At 33.5% G+C, this 26,701-nt stretch overlaps 2 protein-coding genes and 1 pseudogene across 2 annotated transcripts; all 3 read left to right on the forward strand.

Annotated features, from left to right (window-relative positions):
* Positions 1 to 754: 754 nt before the first annotated feature.
* Positions 755 to 11,838, forward strand: LOC120143241. Its single transcript, XM_039157618.1, is given in 8 exon segments — positions 755 to 785; positions 2,320 to 2,417; positions 2,524 to 2,698; positions 3,435 to 3,566; positions 3,658 to 3,758; positions 4,173 to 4,331; positions 4,482 to 4,486; positions 11,828 to 11,838. Coding segments are annotated over 6 exon segments (591 nt in total). The 3' UTR covers positions 4,227 to 4,331; positions 4,482 to 4,486; positions 11,828 to 11,838.
* LOC120143242 lies at positions 5,415 to 6,558 on the forward strand (annotated as a pseudogene).
* Positions 9,866 to 15,088, forward strand: LOC120143334 (chaperone protein dnaJ 15-like). Its single transcript, XM_039157683.1, is given in 13 exon segments — positions 9,866 to 9,991; positions 10,155 to 10,382; positions 10,886 to 11,009; positions 12,331 to 12,410; positions 12,487 to 12,598; positions 12,674 to 12,778; positions 13,242 to 13,292; positions 13,671 to 13,760; positions 13,848 to 13,939; positions 13,941 to 13,954; positions 14,044 to 14,192; positions 14,278 to 14,331; positions 14,772 to 15,088. Coding segments are annotated over 12 exon segments (1,221 nt in total). The 5' UTR covers positions 9,866 to 9,991; positions 10,155 to 10,254; the 3' UTR covers positions 14,994 to 15,088.
* The last annotated feature ends 11,613 nt before the right edge of the window (positions 15,089 to 26,701 follow it).

Raw genomic sequence — 26,701 nt, forward strand, 5'->3', positions numbered from 1 at the left:
GGGTGCAAGTGGGTATATGCAAAGAACAATGGATTTCCTGACAAGAATAACATCCGCTACAAAGCAAGATTGGTGGCTAAAGGCTACGCTCAAACGGAGGGAGTTGATTATAATGAAGTATTTTCTCCATTGTAAAACATTCCTCCATCAGAATTTTGTTGGCTTTGGTAGCACAGTTAGATTTGGAACTAGTTCAGATGGATGTAAAAACTGCATTTTTACATGGAGACTTGGATGAGGAAATCAACATGACTCAGCCAGATGGATTCAAAGTTGCTGAAAAAGAAGAGATGATGTGCAAATTAGAAAAATCACTATACGGATTGAAGCAATCTCCAAGGCAGTGGTACAAGCGATTTGACAAGTTTATGATAGGACAGAAGTACACAATAAGCAAATATGATCATTGTGTGTATTTATGCAAGCTACAAGACGGATCCTATATATATCTTCTTCTTTATGTTGATGATATGCTGATAGCTTCCAGGAGTCAGACAGAAATTGCAAAACTAAAGACTCAATTGAACAAGGAGTTTGAGATGAAGGATCTTGGTGAAGCAAAGAAGATTCTAGGCATGGAGATATCAAGGGATAAAAATTGGGGAGACTTTGTTTGTCTCAGAAAGAATATCTGAGGAAGGTACTAAAACGTTTTGGCATGAATGAGAAGTCAAAACCAGTTAGTACACGTTTTGCTCCTCATTTCAAGCTCGGTGCATCCATGTCACCTAAGGATGATGCAGAACGGGAATACATGTCAAAGGTTCCGTATGCAAGTGATGTTGGTAGCTTAATGTATGCAATGGTGTGTACGAGACCCGATATTTCACAGGCAGTTGGGGTTGTGAGCAGGTATATGCATGATCCTGGAAAGGAGCATTGGGAAGCCGTGAAATGGATTCTGCGGTATATTCTGAACACCGTAGATGTTGGTTTGGTCTTTCAGCAGGACAAACAAGATGGTCAGTGTGTAGTTGGGTATTGTGATTCAGACTATGCATGTGATTTGGACAAGCGTCGATCAACTACTGGTTATGTGTTTACATTTACAAAAGCACCAGTCAGTTGGAAGTCCACCTTACAGTCAATAGTGGCTTTGTCTACTACAGAGGCAGAGTATATGGCAGTTACAGAGGCTGTGAATGAGGCAATTTGGCTTCAAGGGTTGTTTGGTGAATTGGGAATGGAACAAAAGCACATCAAAGTGCATTGTGACAGTCAGAGTGCTATTCATTTAGCAAAGAACCAAGTTTACCATGCAAGGACGAAGCACATCGATGTTTGATATCACTTTGTACGAGAGATTCTCGAAGAAGGTGGAGTCATAATCCAGAAGATTCGGACCACTGAGAATCCTGCTGATATGTTGACAAAAGTGGTAACTGCGGTCAAGTTTAAACATTGTTTTGACTTGGTCAATATTGTTACAAATTGAAAGATGAATTTGCAGACACTACTGAAGATTGGATTTTTTTAGAGACGTGTGTGGAATTTTCCAAGGTGGAAATTTGTTGGTTTTTGGCAAATATCCCACATTGGTTTTGTATAAGGAGGAGGGAAAATTCTTTTATTATAAATAGAGCCCTCCTCCTCCTTAGTTTAGTATCCCACAAATATAAGTTTTCTTCTATATTAAAGGCTATTTGTATTATTTCTTTCTCTTTGTAATATTTCCTCTACTAGTGAAATATTATTTTAGTAGTGTTCGAGGAGGTATGCATAATTTTGGCCTAACCTCGTTAAATTTTGGTGTTCTCTTTATGTCTATTTAATAGCTATTGTCGGGTATAGTTGTTGTTATTGTCCTATTAAAATTATTTGTCTTGGTAGTTCTGTCTAAGGAAAGTGGGTTTTAAGAGGGACCATTGTGACCCCTCCTCTTTCCTGGGAATCTACTTTGGTGTGATTTTTAGTACAATCATTTTCACACTAGTCACCTAGATAATAGTTTTCAAGGTGAATTTGTTATTATTGGTGGAAATTAACCCGAATTCCACAACATGCATCACCACCTATTTAATAACCAATTGAAATAATAGTAATTAAATCTTCAGTGTACATAATGAAGTGCCACGGCTATAGTATGCTCACTCTCAATCTTCCATATAGAAGTGCTGCTGGATAACCACTTACAAATACAACAGCGGACAGCAGCGAGCCTGTATATAAATTTTCATACATTCTGAATAAACTTGACTTGTTTGTTCAAATACCATTCATTAGTATTATTTTGTTATGTGCTTCTGTTTAGCTTGCTTTAGTTTCTTTTTCATGTTGATAAAAATCACATTGCTTTTATTTTTCGTTTCATTTTGTTAGGTTCTGAAGGGAGGGAACCTGGATTAAACGCTGTTGCAACTATGGCATCAGCACTTGATTACCGATCTTCAAAGCCTCTCAAAGTACTCTTACCTCTTGTAAGAGCATGAGTTAGTTTCATACTTGTTAATTCTACAGTTCTACTTGTAAGATCTATAGATTTAGATTCCCTGAGAAAGTAACATCATGGCACTGGTTCTGCAGGCAGATCCTGCACAAGCACTTAATGTCCCAGCTGTTCCATTCGGATCCTTACTGGCAGCTGCTTATCCACTAGCATCTCGTCCTCCTTACGTCTTGGGTTGGCTTAATAGTCTAATATCAGCGGAGGACATGATGCATCCTGAGTTGCTAGAAAAGTTCGTCTTAAATAACTTCTGTAAGTATGGGTATATGTTGTCTTCAAATTCACATTATGTGAAGTTTGTGTATTCTTATTGTAAATGGTGTTATCTAGGGTGTAAGGCATTTTCCAGGCACTAGAATGCTTATATTGTCTGAGATGCAAGCTGCAAAAAGGCATTTTACTGAGTGGAGGTGCCGTATACTTGTTTGCGTATCTCTATATATAATAATACTAAGCTTAATATATGATTATGATAATAAACTTTAAAGAGTGGTAAAGTGTATCCTATAAAACATACTGAATTCTCTTATTTTGTTGGCCAATATGCATGATTCCCTTATGATCTCTAGTCTGTTGTTAATAGTTAAATGTTGAGTAGTTGAGAGTTTTATTTTATCCCCATTTTACTAATAATGGTACGATTTATAGAAGAGAGAGGAGAGAACTTCAATCGAACTGGCTTCTTTTTTATGCTTATTGCCTTATAAAAAAGCACGCCTATGGGCATGCCCCTCTCTTGGAAGGGTCTAGCGTGTTTTGTTGCTTGTCACAAAGGTACAATGGCTAGGTAATGAACGTCTGTGTACACTGTTAATGTCTGAAAAAATTAATAATTTGATCTTCACACTCATTTATACCTTGAGATTTTTGTTATCGATTTTCTCACCGCAGTTGTTTCTGAAGATAATCTCTGGTTGCTCTATTTTTAAATTTCTGCGTTCATTCTCTTGTATATTTTGACTTGCATAACATCTATTTTCATTTCCAGGTACCATACCAACCAAGCTTATGTGATAGGGTGGTAAATTATCCTGCAGGGATCATCTAAATAAATGCAGCGTCCCTGTGCTGGCTATTGCAGGGGATCAAGATCTGATTTGCCCACCCGAGGCTGCAGAGGGTAGGTGTTAATTTTGTGGTTAGTTAAATACACGTAATCTCTTGTGGTTTTCATCTATACTTATATTTCCCCCCTTTATTTATAAAACCAGAAACTGTGAAGTTTTTTCCGGAGAATTTGGCAACCTATAAAATATTTGGAGAACATCACGGTCCCCATTATGCACATTATGATTTGGTGGGAGGACGATTGGTAAGTATTCCTGACGTAAAGTAGGGTAAATTTACATTTTAGATAATTGAAATCAGCATAGACTTTCATTTAGGTCACAAATATTTAATTTCATCTATTATTAATAAACCATGTCACTTGCATAATTTCATGTAGTTACATTTACTAACATCTATTATTAATGAACTACGTCACTTTCACGTTGTACTTTTTTGGCCGGCAAAACTGTTTATTTTCTATTCTAAAATGCAATGTGATTTTTTTTTACCTAAAATGTTGGTTATACCTAATTATATAGGAGTTCAGAGATCTAAAGACCTATATGAAATTCGATGTTGATTCGGAATTTAATTACCCTAAAATAATTTAACAGGCTATTTGGTTGTTATTTGTGTGATGCATGTTTAATGTTTCTAAAATTTGTTCAAACTGCAGGCGATGGAGCAAGTTTACCCTTGTATTGTCCTGTTCCTTGGTTATTATGATTAAACATCTGTACAAAAGCTTGTGGGAGGTAACCATTCATTTTCCCCCAATGGTGTTAAAATATGATCTCCTTTGGTAGTATGGCAGCATCAAATATGCTTGTTGCCAGTCGGTTATTTTATGTGATTGGGTGGAGACATTGCAAATGAAACAATTGATTTCTCGGATTCGGGTTCGACTGTTGGATATGATAAACTCAGTTATAGATATGTTTATCTTTTTTATTTGGAAGATCCTCGGAGGGTCATATATCCCAAGTACATGTCCAAACATGCGTTGGACACAAATGTTCACTGTAGTAAATTTGAGGAAACAATGAATAGTTTGATCTTCAAAATCTAGAACCGAACTTGTACTAATATTTTGCAACAGGTCCTTTGTTGTAGTTCATGTAAAATTATGATCATGGGAACTGTAATGTTGATTTGTGTATGCCATCCAACTGTAGATGTGTATCTTGTATTTCAACTGTTATCATTAAATGTCATATTTTATTTACTGTGCTTGTCATGTCGTATTCAAAATTATCGGAAAACACCCCTTTTGGGGGAAAGGGGAAGTGGGACGAGAGACTAGTGTCTCGTTGAAGAGGAGCAGGAGTGTTAATTGAAAGCGGCTACTTGTCTATCAACCTTATCCAGCACCAGATTTTACCTTGGAAGACATGCCTCAAGCTCTGTTCTTGGCAAATGGACGGCCTGCAAAACAAGAGCAGTGCTTTTGAAAAGGAATCACTCTATTTTCTGTTCATGCATTTACTTTTATAAAAAAAAGACAACAAATAATATATATATGAAAATTTCAATTCATCTCACCTGTTTTGAAGCAGGTGAAAAGCTGAGGCATTGTAGCAATTGTTGGGTAGCAGAATCCAACCAAACTTTTGTTAAGATCACTTGAGCCATCCCTTGTTCTTCCAGTTTTTAGTATATCTTTGCATGTTAGCTTGTATCAGAATCAGACCAGCACCAGAACAGGATAAGCTTTCTTCAATCATTGCTTATGGAGAGACCTTTCCTGTCTTCCCCGACTGCTCAATTGTGGTCCCCCTCTACTACTGATCCGCAATTTCAGTTATATATATCCCCCCAATCCGATGCATTTGTATTTTTAGTTTTAATATCGTGATTAGTTCATAATTTTATATTTTAGTTTTTTCTTCAATGCATTTTGTTTTTCGGGGGTCTTTGGAAACTATATAAATAACCGTAGCACTGGTCATGTTAAAGCATATCAATTAACGTGCCTTTGCTACCAATTGAAAACATCAAATGGATTCCAATGCATCAGGGTTTTTGCTAAACAACTCGATTCTCCACTCAGTTTACTGTCAAAACAATGAAGAAAATGGTATGATTGATCTGGGTCTTAGTCTCAGAACTTTTCAACCTCAACCTTATCATCCATCTACACATTGTAAGTTTGCCTTTCGTTTCCTTTTCCTATACTTGTTTGGTAAAGTTCTCGAATTCGACAAAACTGGTTGAATTGGGAATCTATGATTTGTTGTACTATCTATATCATTCAATCAAGAGCTTTTCTAAACCAGTTTAAAAACAGATGAATTGGACAAAGCTAAAAAATTTATTTTATGTGATGTCATTGGTTTGACATTCAGTTCCATCTTTCAAACGTTGTTTGCAATGTTTTAAACTCGAGTCAGTGCTAAGCTTGGAAGCTGGTTATGGTGGCCTGATAAGTTGGCCCAGCCAGGCGAGTTCATCCCATCGGGAAAGCTCGAACGCTGGATATTCCGAGCTCGCTCCTAAAGACCCTGATGACGAAGCAGAAGGGGTTCAGAGCAAGGGAGGTGGGCTTATGTAAAGGTTAACATGGACGGAGTTATGGTTGGTCGCAAAGTTTGCATGCTTGATCAAGGTGGTTACTTGGGCCTTGGATGTCAACTCGAAGATATGTTTGGTAAGTTCGAAACAGTTTGAAGAGCTGAAAAACAAATCAGCTTATATAGATTTTAACTATTATCCAAACCAAAATCAAACTATTAACATTGTTAAGATTATGGTTCCAAGGGGGACATACAGTTTCGGGGTTAAGGTTGTTTGAGCTCGAGTCCGAGTTTTTGTTGTTCTACAAGGACGACACTGAGGATAATTGGAAGAATGTCGGAGATGTTCCATGGAAGTAAGCTTTTAACCATCTGCAATTACTATCACCCGGGAATTCAGTTTGGTTGGGATGGAGAAAAAGAAACAGATTTGATCTAATCATTTTTCTGGTTGGATTTTAATACAGGGAATTCGCGGAACGAGTAAAGCGGTTGCGTATTGGCCGAAAGAACGACGCTGTTCATCGTCATTCAACTAATTCTTCGTAATGACAATTTCTCAACATTGTAACGCTCGGTAACTATGTGTTCGTTTCGTAGCTCAATTTAGCTTACCATGGAGCTGGGTCTTTATTTTGAGTTTCGGACATAAGTATCCATATTTGGCATTAGTGTCTAACATGTTTCCGGAGATGAGTACAATAAAACCTTCTAAAGGAATTTCAATTATTAGTTCTTTTTTCGAGCATGATTGTATCGTTATAAATGGTACGCACGGCCAAATGGTTCCCGACTGAATCGGAACTAATCACAATTTCCAAACCATGCCTCTTTGGTTTGATAAAAAGAACCGCAAAAGGTATCTCCCTTGATTCTAATTGATTTCTTGCCTGTTGATATGAACAACCTTTCTAAAGCATCGAACACACGCCGAGAATAAAAAATAAATTGATCTAGTGAGGTGAGATGTTATTCTTTAAGCAATATCGAAAGTTAAATTTCTGATACCTATAGAATTCAATCTTAATTAGTTGATCAATCAATGACTACGGCCACTTCTAACGAAACACCCTATTGTAGTATCTCTTGGGATTCAATTGAAGGCATTGAATCAAATTTGGCTTCATATTTGCCAAACCGCTGGAATGTGAGTACCATGATCGGTAGAGGCAAGGATTTAGCTTCGTTCTCGTGTCTTTTTAATTTTACGTTGATGATACTATTTTATAATCATCGTAATTTTATTTTAAAAAATATTTTTAAATCATTATTATCCTTTAAAGTATATTATTTGTACCGAGTTGTCTTCTAAAGAAATTTTTCAGGATATTTTGCTCCCTTGAAGTTTAAATAGTTACTTCGTTTGTCCTTAATCGTTGACTCTGTTAAAAATACAAGGACAAATTACATATTTTTAGCCACTAAACTATTTCTATACTTTTGTTTTGGTCACTTAACTTTTTCTTTATTTCAAAATCATCACTAATTTTTTTTTTTTCATTTTGATCTCCTTTTGACTTCAACTACATCAGAACCTTTAGCATAAGACCGGAAAGAGTTGTCACCCACATTGGCACGGTCCCAGTAACTTGAGAAACTATCGACGACAGCATCGCCACCTTACTGTAACTCTTGAAACACCACACAAACTTTTTCTCTTGGGGAAATTGAAAAGAAAATAGAATACCAGGAAATGCTTCCTCCATGGAATTTTCTATTCACCTCCTTTCTCCAATTCTCATCCTTTACTGTAAGCGATTTTCTTTTTCATTCTTGTTTTTTTTTTCATTTGTTGTTGTTAATAATCTTTACTTATTTCAACAATGACGTGTCTTGTTTTCGAACAATACAGGTGGCTTTCGACGGTATCGGTGATTCATCGATGACAGAAATTCGTTTACTCCTAGAGTCTCGTTCGAAAAACACTAAACGTTAACTTTACCATCTACCTAGACAAGAACTTCACCAACTATGACTCGGGTGGTCTCGGTGGAGCCGACACCTTCAAGAACTACTTTGAAAATGAAAAGGTTATCCTCGATTCGTTCCAGAGCTTCAACACTACGCAACCGTCGCCACAGGCGGTTATGAGAACTTCAATACCATCTAAAAAATTATATGTTTAGTAACATGGATCCCTGTTGAACCCCCATGATATAAACAGTCAACAACCATGAAGGTTTCAAAAGAGAGAGTAAAAGCAATAACAGTATCGTTTGGAAAAACTGCATCAAGTTGTTTGCATATGGGATGATTTCATTGATATGACCAAGAAGAAGAGAAATCAAATTAAAAACTTGGACCTAAATCAGTGTGACAAAAAAGTAGCATATTTATTATATGTCAGGAAAAAATATGTGCATGCAGAAATGCGGAAATAAATAAATACTTGATGAGGATACGTTGGTAGAGTAGAACTGTAGAATTATTTTGCTAAGGTGACAATGCAGCCGTCGATAGTTTCTTAAGTTACCAGGACTAGGCCAATGCGGGTGACAACTCTTTCCAGTGTTATGCTAAATGTTCTAATGCAACTAAAGTAAAGATGGGACCAAAACGAAAAAAAAAACATTAAGTTTGGTGACGATTTTGAAATGAAGAAATAGTTGGGTGATCATAACAAAAGCATATATATAATTTTGTGTCTATGTAATTTACCCTTGCATTTTTTTAAACGAAATAACGATTTAAACTTTAAAAGATAAAATATCTCGAAAAATACTTTAGGGGTAGCTCGATACAAATGATATACTTTACGGGTAATGATGCGTTTAAGGATGAATATCTTAGTCATTAGATAAAATTATATTAACTATACTCATTTTTTCAAATAGGTGCATAAACTAATTTTCGTCTTATCCAGGTGTCTAACGTTACAAACATTACTCATTTAGTTGCTTGGGCCGATAACGATGTTAATTTTCCCATTAAATGACATGTGTCACAACCTGATAATTTTAAATTTTTTATTTAAAATTAAAAAAGTAAAATTATATATATTTTTTAAAAAACATTAAACATAAATTTTGAAATAAACCCAAAACTTTGAAAACCTTCATTTCAATCTCTAAACCCATTTCGGCTGCTGCCTTTTGCCATTGACGAGCCTCCATCCAACCTCCCCTCCACCAGCAGACCAAAAGCGCCATAAAATTATGATCGATTGATGGCCTATCAACGACGAATCAACATTTTAAACCGCTCAAACCCTAGGACTAAAATCGCGATCCCATGCAATTTCGATGGCCAATCGAAGGAAATACAACGACATATGAGTAAGAGGGTGGTAGAGACTACGTCGATGGCGGTGGTCGTGGCGGAAAGGCGGGCAATGGATTAAGGTTTGGATTTGGAATTTTGGAGCTATTTTATAATATAAGGAAAGTTAGTTTTTTTATAAATATCATAACATTTTTAATATTTTAAAAAATAAATTTCAAGATCATAAGATTGTGACACATGTCACTTAACGGGAAAATTAACGTCGTCGACGGCCCAAACACTTAAATGATAACGTTTGACACCCGGATGAGACGAAATTATTTAGGCACATATTTAAGAGCAACGGTATAATTTATACACTTTGATATTAAGCCTAACTTTTTGATTAAATTACTTTAAAACAGAAGAAAAAAAAAGTTAAAATTTTTAATCTTCGTATATATTTTTAGGAATTGCGTCCTTAGACACGGAAGAAAAATGCTCCAATAGGATGAGGGTATCATTTAATTTTAATTAATATTAAATTTAAGTAGAAAACAAACACCTCGTCTTGTTAATGGTCTGTAAAAATAAAAATTCTAATGAGAAACGAGACTAATTTCTCGTCTCATCCCCCCTCCCACTCCATGACGAATTTAAGGAGGAAAAAAAGAGAGCAGAAAAACAAAGGGAGGAGAAATTTCATCTTTTAACTCGGGATTTTACGTACATATGAAATTTTTAAACCCTAGATCCCTCAATTTCCTCCCTATATTCTTTTGTAAGTCAGATCTTTACTCTCTTTCTGTCATATGTTTACGAGCTTTTTTTCATTTCCCTAGAACTGAAAGGGAGCGATCCAATACTTTTGCGTAATTCGAATTTTTTCCTCTTTGAGAAATGATGATCTTTTACTGTTTCCTGTTTTCTTTCTGGATTTATAGATCTGCTCCTGGAATATAAGCATATTTGAAGAGAGCCTTTAGACAAAAGAAAGAAAAGAGTGCTTTTGATAGAGGGAAAAGTGGGGTTAAAAAATAGGAGATGCGTTCAAAGAAGATTGAAGGAACTTCTGCCCCGGCTACGCGTCGAGACCCTTATGAAGTTTTGTGCGTTTCAAGGGATTCTTCCGATCAGGAGATCAAAACTGCTTATCGAAAGCTCGCTCTCAAGTAAGCACATATTTTTCTTTCTTTAAAATTCATATTTTTGTTTTTGTTGGCAATTATATAGTTAGTTTAGTATTAGATTGGATTTCGAACTATTCGGTAGTTCATTCTGTCTCGGGATTGCTGGCAATGAAAATAGAGGCGACCCTGAGTGTTTACCAAACATTTCTGTTTCTGAGCTTGCTGCAAATCTTCTTTCTTTGACTGTGGCAATTCCTCATGTACTTAAATTCAGTGAGGATTTATATTGTTTCCCTTTGGAAGTTGAGTGCTTCTTCTGGTTTATGTGTCTGTGCTCCATCTGAGTACAAACTGACATGAATGAGTGAAATTTGACGGAAACTTATAGATGAGTTTTGTAGTGACTTGTATTTTCTTACCTATACAAATGATAGACCTATAGCTGATCCGTAAGAATTATGGTTAAGCCATATCAAATGCTTGTTTGGTTTGCTTTGCTTTTAACTTCGATGCCCTCATATTTGCCTTTTTTGTTCCCTTCACAGGTATCATCCTGACAAGAATGCCAACAACCCTGAGGCTTCAGAGCTTTTTAAGGAAGTTGCATATTCTTATAGCATTTTATCTGACCCAGAAAAGAGAAGACAGTATGACACTGCAGGGTTTGAGGTGATTCCATTCCCTTTCTTTTTCTCTGATTTACTCTTCTTTATTATGTTCAAAGTTGTCTTCTATATGTTGTACATAATTAGGTCCAATTTAAAAGGGAAAAGAGAGCTTATGATGGGAACATCAGTTTTAGGTTGCAGTTACAAAGCTGGAGTTATTAACTGACAGAAATTGAATGAATGTTTCTGATGGACCAAGAACCTTTTTATATCAAGGAAGAATAATGATTTTTTTCCTCCATAGCATGTTTAGTTGACTATTATAAATTCTAGACTCCACCATAATTAAAATTGATTCTTTTGATGCTGAGGATGAATTCTCTTCAATGTTTGGTTAAAGTTGAGATTGTTAAAGACAGAACCTGGGAAAGCCATATGCAGAAGCAAAATAGATAGAGGAAGGGGTTATCTAGGGCATTTTAGAGTGGCCTGGCTACTCTTTCAATTTTTTTCTTATTATCTTTAGGTGTGAAATAATTGGCTATTAAAAAGGAAAGACTCAACATGAAGACCAGGTATCTGATAAAACTGCTAGGTGCTTATCTTTCTTTGGAATGCCATGGAGAATTGTGATTTGTGGAGCTTTGATTGAGAAAATAGAAGTTGCTTCCATATAAAGACTGATAGTTTTGTGCTGGACGCAAAAGCATGTTATGGGATCAACATGGGCAGTTCCATTATATACAATTAGTTCTCTTTGTTCCCAAATTGGACACAGAACAAGTGCATTTAAAAATGTATTGAGTGGTTTTTAACAATTGTTAATGATCACTTTCTTGGAAAGAGGGGGAAGAATGAAATAGAAGGAAGATATAAGAGAGATGTTTTTAAGTGCTTCCTTTGGTCAATTGTTTGAAACGTGTCATGGAGACCTCTGCTGATGGAAATTCTTCCCGCTATAAGTATCTCTCCGGATCACCAAGTGATGATCTCGGATTTTATTTTCTTTTAAAGTTCCCCTCCAGGTTTACCACTTGAAACTAGGAAGCCATCGTTTTTAACTGTTATTTTTTATCTCTACATACTTTAGTTTATTTCCATGTAACTTGAATTCCCAAAGTGTTGCCAACTCCTCCACTTTCTTTCTAGTCCCTCCAAATATTTTTTTCAACCTAGCATCACTGACTTAAATTTGAAGAATTTATCTGCATGTATCATTGATGGCACTAATTTTGTTCATAAATTTCCTTGATGATGTTAACTTAATATTGTATTCATTTTCCTCCTACCATATTTCTTTCTGTTGCTTATAATTTCCCTTTTTGTGACAGAAAGTTTTCAAAACCTAAATATTTTATCTTTTTTCCAACAAATGTTATAAGGCTGTTGAAGATTCTTTGGATATGGAGATTGATTTGTCCAATCTAGGAACTGTTAATACAATGTTTGCAGCATTATTCAGGTGAGACATAATATAAATGTTGGAACTTCTAAGTCTCTTATTTTTCTTTATCTGATTCATAAACATATGTCTTAAGTAAGCTTGGTGTCCCTATCAAGACTACTATCTCAGCTAATGTTCTAGAGGAAGCTCTAAATGGAACTGTCACAGTCAGACCCCTTCCTATTGGAACATCAGTTAGTGGAAAGGTTTGTATTTCCTCTCTATCCAGTGCACCATACTCTTCCAGATATTTTCCCAAGTTCTCATGCATTTTGCCGCAGGTAGACAAGCAATGTGCCCATTTCTTTGGTGTAACAATAAATGATGAACAAGCTGAGTCTGGGATTGTTGTTAGGGTAACTTCAACAGCACAAAGCAAATTCAAGGTGTATTATCTGTGTAACTACTTTTTAAAAGATTGTCTTCTTTTCAACTTATGGTTTAACTGTTCACTAACCTATAGAGTTTCTTCTCTGAAGCTCTTTTATTGCTTGTTTCCTTGCATGGGTGGAGCCACCTTCATTGTAGTGACACCCCGATTTTTTTTAAAAACACACACACACACACAAAATCCTTCTAATTTTTATATAAAAAATAAAAAACCAAAATTAACATCACTTTAAAATAATATCAATACCACTTGAAAAATAATTTGCATCGCTTGAAGGAATTGACAACCATCGTTTGCCTTACCCACTCAAAAAAACACCTAACAGAATTTTCTAAATTCTGACACCACAATTAAAATTTTCTGGCTCCGCCCCTATTTCTATGTATGTGCATTTCTTCTAAGTGAGTACTCTGTCAAAATCCTATATTAACTTGGTGTTTCTTATGTAAAATTTTCAGTTACTTTATTTTGAACACGACGTCAATGGTGGCTACGGTTTGGCCTTACAGGTACTAAGCACTTCTCTTTGATTCTTGTCCTCTATTGCTTCTGATTTGCTTATGATTTTTTCCACCACTTAAAATTTTCCAAAAGTTTTGATCTGTTACTTTATTTAATTGTTTGGTATTTAGTCCAACCACTCAAGATTTTAATCTTTTTGCTGTTCAGCAAAAACTCGTGCTATCTTGTTTGATGTTATACAGGTGATCTAATCTTTTTACTACAAAAGCCCCTATGGTCGTCGTTATGTGTGTTTGTCCTTCTCTGTAATTTTCTCTGAAGTTAAAAGATAACTTGTTACTTGCAGTCAGGTTTTTCCTGATGTAGTTAGGCATTATTCTGTACATCAGTTGTTTTCTGTTTATGATTTCACTGTCTGTGTACAGGAAGACAGCGAGAAGACGGGCAAGGTGACTTCTGCTGGCATGTATTTCTTACATTTTCAAGTATACCGAATGGATTCCACCGTAAACGCGGTGAGTTGTCATTTCTGACATTATCTTCCTTGTCTCTGCTGGAAATCTGGTTTCTTGTTGATGATGATTTATTCATGTGTTATGCAGTTAGCAATAGCTAAAGACCCCGAATCTGCTTTCTTTAAAAGGTTGGAAGGTCTTCAACCGTGTGAAGTTTCAGAACTAAAATCTGGCACACATATTCGCAGTTTATGGTTCGACCTTTTTGTTTTGCATGTTAATTTGTTAAAAGTAAGTTTCCGAGTATTTTCGTTATTGACTTGGCTTGGCTGTATTTTCTCAGGAGATAATTTTTTCAAGACTGCAACTTACACAATCGAGGCACTTTGCGCAAAGTCATATGAGGATACCACTCATAAGCTTAAGGAAATTGAAGCTCAGATTCTAAGAAAGAGAAATGAGTTGCGCCAATTTGAAACAGAATACAGAAAAGTATTAATTGAACCGTGTTCTGTTTGAGGCTTGTTATAATTATGAACTTTACACTATCTTATGGTTCTGGTGGGATTTTTTGTAGGCATTGGCACGCTTTCAAGAAGTGGCAGACCAGTACACCCAAGAAAAGAAGTCTGTATGTTTCTAGACTCTATCTTGCAGTGATATTGTTTTTCCTGCATTTGTGCAATCCGAACAGTTTAGGGAGTTGACTGCATACATACGCTGATACATTTTTCTCTATATATGTACATTCAATGCACTGGGTTGTACACAGACACAGTTGTACATATACATTCTAATGTTTGATAATGGCTATAGAAATGCTCCCGAGCTTCTTGATTTTGCCAAACAAATAATTTGCTCATTTGGGTTCACTTATTTCTGGAAGTGCTTCATGATCAAAACTGTAACTAGATTCATGTACATGTTAGATGAGTTTATGTCTGGCTCGGTCACATCCCCTACCTATATGAATATGCATCGAATATCGGCATTAGACAAGAGTACCTTAAAAATAATGAAGTTAGAGCAACGTATCGATTTGACTTCCAGTTTTTGACATGTATAATACAGGTAGACGAGCTGCTTAAACAGCGTGATAGCATCCATTCTACGTTCTCTGTAACAAAACCGCCGAGCAGTACCAGCAATTTAAGTAACAGTAGCAGCAGCAAACTTCCGGGTGATTCCGAGAGTCCTACTGCAGAAGATGGAAACTCGGATGGAAAGGATAAATCAGGTAAGAAGAAATGGTTCAATTTGAATCTAATGGGATCTGATAAAAAGCTTGGGTGAAATTGGTATTTTAGATAGTTTCTTGTGTTTTTTTTTACATGAAATATCTGTTAGTACTCTGCTCACTGCTGCCTGCTATAAGCTTTGGCTTGTATTTATTTATTCAATTTTGTTTTAATTGTTAAAAGTATGATGATATTAATGTAAGTGTACTTATATTTTGATCTCCTACATTGGATAAACATTTCTAGTATCCATATTGAAAATTAATTGAAAATATTAGAATTCTGTTTCAATCAACATGTATTTTTGACCAAAACGGAACTTAAGTTACTTGGTACCTATTTAGGATTAAAATGGTACATATTAGTCAGTATTGAAAATTATGTTTTAGATTAATTTAATGTTTTATGGATTAATATTTGATGCATTTACTACCATTGGCAAATTAGATGATATTTATCAAGAATAAGTTTAAATTAATTGCATAAAATTATACACTACCAATGGATATTCACCTATATTTAAATTGGGTTTATTTTAAAAAAAATATTTGTAAATTGAATTTAGACGTAATTACATATAATTACCCATTTATGTATATTGATCCATTATTATTACTCTTTAATTTATATGAATAGATAAAATTTATATAATTATACTAATAATTGCCCTTTTCTACTAGTGTTATTATATGTTGGGAGTATTTATAGTAAAGATAAATTTTTCAAAGTAACATGATTTTTTATATATTATATGCTTTATGATTCTTATAATAAAATATTTTTTAATATAGCATGAACTTCTTATTGGAGTGCTCATCGTAAGCACCAAATATTGTAATATCTTTTGAAATATTTTTTTAAAATAAAAAGATTGTGTGATATTAATTAAGATAAGCATATAAACTAGGACATTGATATGGACTACGTTAAAAAATCTCTGGAGGAAAAAGAGTGTCATATCCCTTTAGAAGGGCACCTGAATTCCTGATCCTAATTGTTACCATAACCGCACTGTTATCACATCATTAGCAAACACCAATTGCCTCACCCAGCTGACCTTTAAGGGATTAACGAACAAACTATGCCTCTCTTCACTCTGATTTTTAGGAAGCTTAGCTTTCTTCGATGCCTCTCTTCACTCTGATTTTTAGGAAGCTTAGCTTTCTTCGATGGACTGTAGCTCCCTTCGATTCTAATAAACAACTCTATTGTGACTTCCTTTAGCATCTGCCTACCCATTTTCAGACCACAACACTAGCGATTGAGTTCTCAGGCCTATCCCCTCTTGAGCCAATCTATGGGCATCTGTATTCCTTTCCTTATACACAAACCCAGCAGTCCAACAATAACACACCAAGCTCACTGCATTTTTTTACCAAGTCAACAAAAGCAAGTGAATTCATTTATGGACAGAAAAGAGTCCGACCGCTTACTTTTGCACCAAGAACCTGTTGAAAAATAGCTTACTGCAAAATAAAAAATTAGTAATGACTGAAAAAATAAATAAGGTAAATAAATGAAGACTAAGTAATTTTACTGTGCCTTGTAGTCACTGTCTTAGAAGCAATTTCACTTGGACTAGTGTAATTCTTAATAATGGACGTTGCTCCCAAGGTTAATATAAATTTTCAAATTTCGTACACTCGAAATAAAGAAATGCAACTTTAAATAGTGTTGCCCTTTTCTGAAAGAAATAAAAGTATTTTATCTGGAGTAAATACTACCAGAAAAAAATATCAAAGGTCATTGAAAATGAAAACTTCACTATGTTTTGTGAAGAGAGAAAATATAAAAGAGAAGATGGGGAGAATGGCGTGAGTGAGTTGAAAGTGAAGAGAAAGCCTCCTTTTATAGCTAAAAAATAGGGATATTTGGGTAAAATCTCCAACAAAAAAATCAACAAAAATTTCTCTAGAAATCTCAACCTCTCTTACTATTTCAACATTGTCACATTTGAATTTTAATTAATTTAAAATTTAAATAAATATATTTATTTCTTTGAATTATTAAAAAAATATAAGCAACAATCTCCCACTAATGCAAAGAAGTAAAATTCCATAAAAGGATTAAAAGAAAAGAGCAACAATGCAATTAGTCGCTTAGGCACTAATATCTTATAGATTTGAACTAGTACATAATGGAATAAATAATTCTTCTCTTTAACAAGTGAACGACTCTTGAACTTGTTAAGATTAGGGATAACTCATAACACACAATTAACCTCAAATCTATTTGAATTCTACGATAGTTCAAACATTTTGCCAAATAATACATCGAGATGCCCATAAGTGCTCTAGAAAGACGACCCAAAGTCTTTCATTAAGTCTATCTCAATACCCGAATTAGGGCTATGAAATCATTAAGAGCTTTTATTAAGCTCAACCTCTCATTTATGAATATGGTGAATTCATCAAGTCCGTCTCACTAGGACTACTCATAAACTTGAGTTATGAATTCATTAAGAGTGTAAAACTCAACCTTATAAATTAGTGTATCCATCAAGTTTGTCTCACTAGGACCACCTAGATCCTGGGCTATAGATTCAATAAGAGTATAAAACTCAATCTCTCAAGTGTACATGATACGTCAAAGGAATGGGTATAAGTGTACGATATGAATTACTCATCAAATGGGTTAAGTCTCATTCCCCTCGACGAATCAATAACCCTTTAGTTAAGGGATCAGTAAGTTTCCTTTCAGATTTCACGTATTCTAAAACGAGTACTCAATTCTTTATAAGATGTCTCACATATTCGTGTTTTATCCTGATGTGCCTCTTCTTACCATTATAAGATTGATTATTAGCAACACAAATTACTTCTTGTGAGTCACATAATAACGACACTAAAGGTGCAGTTATCCTCCATAAAGGAATTTGTGCAAGCATATTCCTAAGCCACTTGGCCTCTTGCCCAGCTAAATCAAGAGTAATAAACTCTGATTCCATGGTGGAGCGAGAAATACATGTCTGTTTGGCAGACTTTCAAGAAATTGCTGCTCCACCTAAAGTAAAAATATACCAACTAGTGGAACTTACTTCATCATTGTCAATTACCCAGTTTGGATCACAATATCCTTCAAGGACTGCAGGGTATCCAATGAATTTAAGTTCATAATTTATTGCACCTTTAAGGTATCTAAGTAAACGATGAAGAGCATTCCAATGCTCACCACTAGGATTGTGAGTATATCTACTTAACCTACTAATAACATAGGCAATATCAAGTTGAGTGTAGTTCATTAAAAACATCAGGCTTCCAATAATCTTTGCATATTCAAATTGTGAGACACTATTCCATTTATTCTTTTTGAGTTGAATGCTAGGATTATAAGGGGTACTTACAGGGATTACATCAAAATTGTTAAACTTTTTCCAAAAAAAATCTATGTAATGAGATTGGTTTAATTCTTATCCCTTATCTGATTTAGTCACTTTTACCCCTAGAATCACATCAACTTCTCCCAAATCAATCACTTCAAACTTAGTGGATAAAAAATCTTTAGTCTCTTTAATGGATTTTACGTGTGTACTAAAAATTAATAAGTCAACTACATACAGACTTATAATAACACAGTCAGATCCAAACATTTTAGAGTACACACATGCATTTGCATTATTAACTATAAAACCATAACTGAGAATAGTTTTATGAAATTTCTCATACCATTATTTTGGAGCTTGTTTGAGATCATATAAAGATTTTCTAAGTCTGCAAACATTATTTTCCTTCACAGGTGCCACGAATCATGGAGGTTGCTTCTAGTAAATATTCTCATCCAAATCACTATTCAAAAAGGGGTACTTACAAGGATTACATTAAAATTGTTCAACTTTTTCAAAAAAAAAAATCTATGTAATGAGATTGGTTTAATTCTTATCCCTTATCTGATTTAGTCACTTTTACCCCTAGAATCACATCAACTTCTCCCAAATCAGTCACTTCAAACTTAGTGGATAAAAAATCTTTAGTCTCTTTAATGGATTTTACGTGTGTACTAAAAATTAATAAGTCAACTACATACAGACTTATAATAACACAGTCGGATCCAAACATTTTAGAGTACACACATGCATTTGCATTATTAACTATAAAACCATAACTGAGAATAGTTTTATGAAATTTCTCATACCATGTTTTGGAGCTTGTTTGAGATCATATAAAGATTTTCTAAGTCTGCAAACATTATTTTCCTTCCCAGGTGCCACGAATCATGGAGGTTGCTTCAAGTAAATATTCTCATCCAAATCACCATTCAAAAATGTTGTCTTCACATCCATGTGATGTATCGACAAGTTGTGAATAGAAGCTAAAGCAAATAAGACACGAATATTGGAGATTTTAGTAACAGGAGAATATATATAAAAACGTTAATCCCAAACTTTGAGAAAAACCTTTTACGACTAGTCTTTCCTTTGGATGGGCATGGGTTAGGTCGGGTTAGATTTTTTATTTATCCAACTCTGACCTGAAAAGTATTACTCTCCACCCGCACTCGACCCAAACCCGAGTTTTGAAGGGTTCCACCCAACCCGACACTAACCTGAAATTAAAACCAAAAACTTGATTTAACCCGACCTGACCCAAATTAATTTCATATTTCACTTTTTTTCTCATCTATTCCTTTAATTTCTAATCTTTTCTTTAACTTTCTCACTAACCAAACAAGTTTCTTATAATTTCTTCAACTTTCTCACTAACCAAACATACACAAAAGTAAACTTAAAAAAACTAAAAACTACACTAAACTATGAAAGAAATCCGAGATTTTTAAAAATAATCTAAAAATAAAAAAATAGAAGAAATTTAGTTCAATACTCGAATCTTCGTACATATTATTACTACTTATTACAAAAATCTTTAAAAAAAATTATTATAAAACTAAGATGAAAGAGACAATGGCTACTAATTATGGAGAAAATGGAAACAAAAATTTAAAGGGATAAAATAAAAAGCAAACAAATGAAAGAAGAATAGAAGAAGGAAAAAATAGAGGAGCAGCAGAAAAAAGAAAAACAAAGAAAGAGAAGGAAGTAAAGGAATGACAGAAGTGAGAAAATGAGGAGATGAACCACAACCCTAAATAACATATAAGGATGGTATTTTTGTAATTTTAAGTATTATTTTATAATTATACCAGGTCAGGTCGGGTCGTATATTTTTTAGTCTAAATCCAAACCTAATATTCTCTCTCATATAACTCGATCTGACCCGAACCCAAATTTTAAAAAAAACTGACACAATCCATGTCTATCCCTAATCTTGCCTTATATCTTTGTATAGATCCATACAATCTAAACTTCTTTCTAAAGACCCATTTGTTTCTTATAGGTTTACAACTTTTAAGTTAAGTCAATTAACAGTCAACTAACTCCCAATTATAATTAGATAAAATGAATGATAAATCATTTTTAATAGCATCTCTCCAAAAACTAGCATCAATTGAACTAATAACTTCATCATATGTTTTTGGATATTCATCTATTACAAATGTATTTGTTATAAAACCACTAGTTGAGTCTAAATCATTAATATCAATTATGAAAAAAGTAAGAAAATTAGGTCCAAAATTAGTTGTTACCTTTTGTCTTTTACTCCTCCTAGGTTTATCATCATTTTGATTATCTCTAGGAGTTTTCCCAGAAGAAAAAATATTCTAATCTAATTTCAAGTCATGATTACTATGCTTTTTAAGAGGAAAAACATTTAAAAAAAATATTGCATCTCTAGATTTACATATTGAATCTGTAAGCAGTATTATTTAAATCATAACTAATAAACACAACATCAATTGTTTTAGATCCAACTGTGTTCCTTTTATAAGCAGTCAATCCTACCTTTGTTAGGCACCCCTATACTTTTAGATAATCTAAATTAGGAGCAAGACCTTTCCACAACTCATATGGGGTACAATCTAACATTTTACAAGGCACTCTATTAAGAATATGATTAGCAGAAAGTATATCCTCTCTCCACATGTTATCAAATAAACCAGAGCTAAGCAAAAGAGCATTCATCATTTCTTTTAAAGCTCTATTCTTTCTTTCAGTTATGTCATTTGTTGTGGAGTATAAGGGGCAGAAAGCTCATGAGTAATACCTTCTTTCTCACAAGTTTCTTTAAGAAGATTAGTCATATATTCTCCTTTCCTATCATATCTAATTCTTTTATCAAGTTGGTTCTCTACTTCTGCTTTATCCACTAAAAAGACTTTTCTGCTTCATCTTTAGACATCAAGAGATAAGCTTTAGAAAATCTAGAGTAATAATCAACAAAAGTGATATAATATAGTTTTCTACCTTTACTCTATGTATTTCTAAAGTCTACTAAATCTGTATGAGCTAATTCTAAAAGTTCTGTTTATCTAGAAGTAACAGATTTAAAGGGAGGTCTAGCATGCTTTGCTTCAACACATATTTCATATTTATTAAAGTTGGTTTCATCTAGATTAGGAAGCATGTTCATTTGTTTTAACCTTTTTAAAGAGTGACGGTTCACATGACCTAATCTAACATGTCACATATTATAATTCTCAACGGTATAAACAGAAGTATATGACTTATTCATAACATTAGTCATAGTTTCAATCATAAATTACCCCCACAAAATTACCCTTTCCCCACATAATCACCATTACGAGATAATACAAGTTTATCATAGTCAAATTATAATTTAATTCCTTTCTTATGTAAGAGTCCACCAGTAATAAGATTTCTAAGTAGCGCAGGAACATACAAAACATTAAGCAGAGCTAAAGTTTTTTTCCATAAGTAAGTTTAAGTGAGATCTTTCCTTTACCGAACACTTCTAAACTGCTAGAGTTTCCTGTGTAGACTGTTCACCTTTACCTACATCTTTAAACTCGATGAACATTTCTCTATTGGCACAAAAGTGTTTGGAAGCACCAGTGTCCACTACCCACTCAGTTTGATTTTCCACAAAGTTGACCTCAGAGACCACATCAACAATTACCTCGGCTGGATTCTCGATCAAGTTTTCTTGTGGTTTATTCTCATTTTAATTATGATGCTTGTGACGACCAGAACGAAGAAAGCATTGGTATGCTTTGTGTCATAGCTTTTCGAATACATAGAAAATCACCAGATTAGAAGAATTTTTGAACCTGTTATGTTTTGCATCATATGAAGATTCCACGAGATTAGCCTTAAAAGATAATTCATTTATAGGAACATAATCCTTATATTTAAGACAATTTACTTCCTCGATTATCATGTGGTAGATGAGCTCTTCCAAGGAAATATCGCGCTTATTGTGTTTCAAGATATTTCCATATTTAGACCATGACTTGGGCAGCTTTTCGATCAATATATTCACATGGAGAATCTCACACATTGTAACACCCCCAACCCGTACCCGACCCGGATCCGAGTCCGAGGTGTCACATTGACTTTTCAAAACATTTACTTGTATAAAATAGTGAGTAATTTAAAACTTTTATACATATAACTTATTCAAAATATTTCCAGAACTATTCAGAGCTTAAATGTTTTTGACAAAATCGATCAGAGCGTATACAATTCAAAACATTAATTATATGTCAACTATTTTCAATGTACAAAATACATCTAACTCAAGATATCTTTTCTGATCTGATCTTCGGTAAGAAGTAACTGACCTGTCTTGCTCAACTTTGCTCTTTACTCTTCTCACTTCTGTAACCTACGTGTTAAACAATCACACGCTAAGTCTATAACTTAGTGAGGCAAATAAACATATAATATAAACTATAGCTTGTAATCATGCATGAACAATTACTGCTATCACTCATACCCTGATTCATGTAACAAATCCCTATAACACATATGCAATATATCATTACATGTAAGAACATATACACACATATATATTCATCACTCATCATTTCCATCTTTAGCCTTATTACATTATCAATATTATTATCGTTTATATCACTTAATACATATCTTCTTATACCTAGTATTTTAACCAACATTTGACTCATTTAATCATACAATCCACATATCATCATATAAATCATATAATACCATTCATAGCACAAAATCATACAAGTCACATGTAATATGTTTATTGTTATTTATTTATTAGCCCATGTACACATGTGAGAACTATAGATATGTGAGTCTATAGAGGTTGTGCACTAATGTTGTCACCACAGCTCGTATAAATGCACCGAAGTACCATGTAGAATTGTACCGTAGTACCACGTAGAATTGTACCGTAGTGCCGCGTAAAAATGCACCGTAGTGCCATATAAGATTGTCTTTAAGGACCACATAGAAATTTCCTTAAGAATCATATACATATGCCAAGGATCAAGTATGTGTCCCAAAAGACCTCACACATGTTCCAAAGAATACATATATGTCCCGAAGGACCGCGTAGACCCTCGACTCTTGGCATGCCAACTATACCCCTAACTCTCATGACACATATCATGGGTATTATATTTTTTTCCATATTCATGTAAACAGATCACATATTCATATAAACTCGTAGCTTCATTTACATATACATGAAATCACGCAGTTCATGTAAATTCTCATATCATTTCGTATTCATATATCTCATAGCATATAACATTTCTCATATGTTCCTATAAACATGTCATACATATCAGGCATGTTTACACAACTCATTTCTATATAACTTACACGAATCTATATTCTTTTTCATATACTCATATAATCATATAATATAATATTTCATATAACCTCATGTATCACATCACATAGATACATACTCCAGTACTTATAGTTACATATCACTTAAATTATTCATATTTACATAATTCATGGTCATACAACTTCTATCACCAAGTTACTTATCTTATCTCTTATTCTCATATGTTCATATTTATCACACAACACATAAGATTTATTGCATATTTATATCGCATTCCTACATCACTAATTCATAATATAATTTATATCGTATCATCTATCTTATTCTTTATTTCTTAGTATGCACTTACATTACATAACTCGTATTATACTTATAAACATATATATATATATATATATATATATATATATATATATACTTCTATTATTTATTTTATATACAAATTAATCTATTTACTTAATTCAATTCCATATAACTCCTATAATCTTCTTATATCACTCCATATGTTTTATCATACAACTAATGTATCATAATTTTATTTAAGCATATGAATCTTTCCCATCTATCTTATCATATATGTTCATATTATTACTTAATTGATCATACTACTATGTACTTGCCCAACTCACCTTCTTATTATTTATGTAATCTTTTTCTTTGCTTATTTAGTTCATATCATTTCTCATAAACTCACTTTTACCATATTCTCATATTATTACTTAAGTTATCTCATAGCATGTATTCACGTAGTTATATTTCATTTCTATATATATCTCAAAGATCTTATCTTTATATTCATATAATTTATTATCATCTAATATGGTTTATATCATCATGACATAGCATATATTCACACCAACCATATAATACATATATACAATAACATGTCAACACATATAATTCATACACACATATACTTCTATTTATGAATTCATGTATTTTACTATTGGAAATAGACTTGTCGCAAGTCTTATTTCCATTTAACATCATATACTACTAATATGCACTCACCTTGACCTCACTAAGTTCCAATCCACTTTTATGCTTTCCTTTCTTCCGATCGAATCTTAACTTGATAATCGTTCCGGAACTTGTTCGTGCTTGATATCTACACAATCATGTATTTATACTATCAATGTCCAATTGATATACTATAATCTATCATTTCTTAGACCAAAAGAAATGTCTATTTCAATTTCCCCCTTGAAGTGCATCAATGCATTCTACAGTGTATCGATGCATCCCTTAACATGTGCATCGATGCACTACCCATGCATCGATACACAAATCACCTTCGATGATTTCATTTTAAGGGGGTGCATCGATGCACTAATTGCATTCGATGTTCATTTATTTGAGAGTGCATCGATCCACACTACCCAGAATTACATTTTAAGCACGAAAATGTCTTGTTTTGACCCCAAATTCTACTTATTAATCCCTCATTATACCTTAAAACTTATCTATACATATTTAAACCTTCTTATAATACTATAACACTAATTCACCATAATTATTGAATCAAAGAATTTCATCAAATTTTCCATGTGTTCTAAATTCAATTCAATTCTATCACCTCTAACTTCTTAATTAACCCTTTGACAAGTCAAATCTATCTTTAGAACTTCAAAAACCTTTCTATAACAAAAGTTCATTTCTACACCCTTCATATAATTTCCTTTTTAATTCTCTATTCTTGATGTTTAAAGCTTATATAAAGCTTTCCTTAAGCTTATATAATACTCAAAGAATCAAAATCAACTTATAAATCCAAGAATTAAACAACTGAAATTAAACTCACCTTTAACTGAGGCTTACGGGGAGAAGAAGAAGTTGAAGAAGAAGACTCTAGATAGATTTCCTCATTTCCCACGTTTTTATATTCCTTAAAAGAGAGAATAAAAATCTTCTATTAGAAAAGACCATAATACCCTTGTTACTTTCCAGCTTTACTATTAAATCCATGAATTTTTTAACTTATTTCGAAATCAAGCACATAGTTTTCAAAATTTGCAATTTAGTCACTGACCCTGAATTTCGGGATATTACACACATTTTCTTCCCTTCAGCTAGAATGTCAGAGACAAGCCTTTCATAAACATGTACCTGGTCCATTATAGGCTTATCGTCTGTTATTTAGAAATTTAACCATTCTCCGACGATATACTTCTTGATTCTAGCATCATCTGCTCCGTACTTCTTTTGTATGGTATCCCATATGGATTTGGCAGATTTATCTTTAACAAATAAGTCAAAAAGGTTGTTATATATGTGATTAAGCATATGAACTCTTACTAGTTTGTTATCATTCTCATGTTTGGTTTTGGTTGTATTATTTTGGGGGACAGCAAGAGCTTCTTCATTTTCATCGGTGGTGGGGGCATCACATAAGACATAATCAACTTCTAATTGTTCAAAGAAAATCATCATTCTTTTTAACCAGTGACGGTAGTTGGTTTCGTCCAGCGGTTCAAGTTTGGATAGATTAGGGATGAACTTGTTTGTGAAAGCCATGAGTTTGTAGTAAGTACAAATTACCTCTAAATTATTGAAAATAGCTTAGTGTAAAATAAAATATTAGCACTGACTGGAAAAAACAAATAAGGTAACTAAATGAAGACCAATTAATTTTATTGTGTCGTGTAGTTACTGTCTTAGAAGTAATTTCACCCGGATTGTTGTAATCCCTAACAATGGATATTGTCCCCTAATGTTAACATAGTTTTTCAAATTTCGTACACCCGAAATAAGGAAATGGAACTCTGAATAGTGTTGTTTTTTTCTGGAAGAAAAAAGTATTTTATCCGGAGTAAATCTTACCGGAAAAAATATCAAAGGCCACTAAAAAAGAAAACTTCATTATGCTTTGTGAATAGAGAAAATATAGAAGAGAAAGAGGAAAATGAAGTGAGTGAGTTGAAAGTGAAGAGAAAATGCCTCTTTTTATAGCTAAAAAATGGGAGTATTTGGGTAAAATCTACAAAAGAAAAATCAGCAAAAATTTCTCTAAAAGACTCACCCTCTCTTACTATTTCAACATTTGAATTTAATTAAATTAAAATTTAAAATTAAAATAAATATATTTATTTCTTTACATTATTAAAAAATATAACCAACGGAACCTATCCTTAACATGCGAGAT

This window comes from Hibiscus syriacus, unplaced genomic scaffold (genome assembly GCF_006381635.1).
Source record: "Hibiscus syriacus cultivar Baekdansim isolate YM2019G1 unplaced genomic scaffold, ASM638163v2 tig00110840_pilon, whole genome shotgun sequence".
Lineage (NCBI taxonomy): Eukaryota > Viridiplantae > Streptophyta > Magnoliopsida > Malvales > Malvaceae > Hibiscus > Hibiscus syriacus.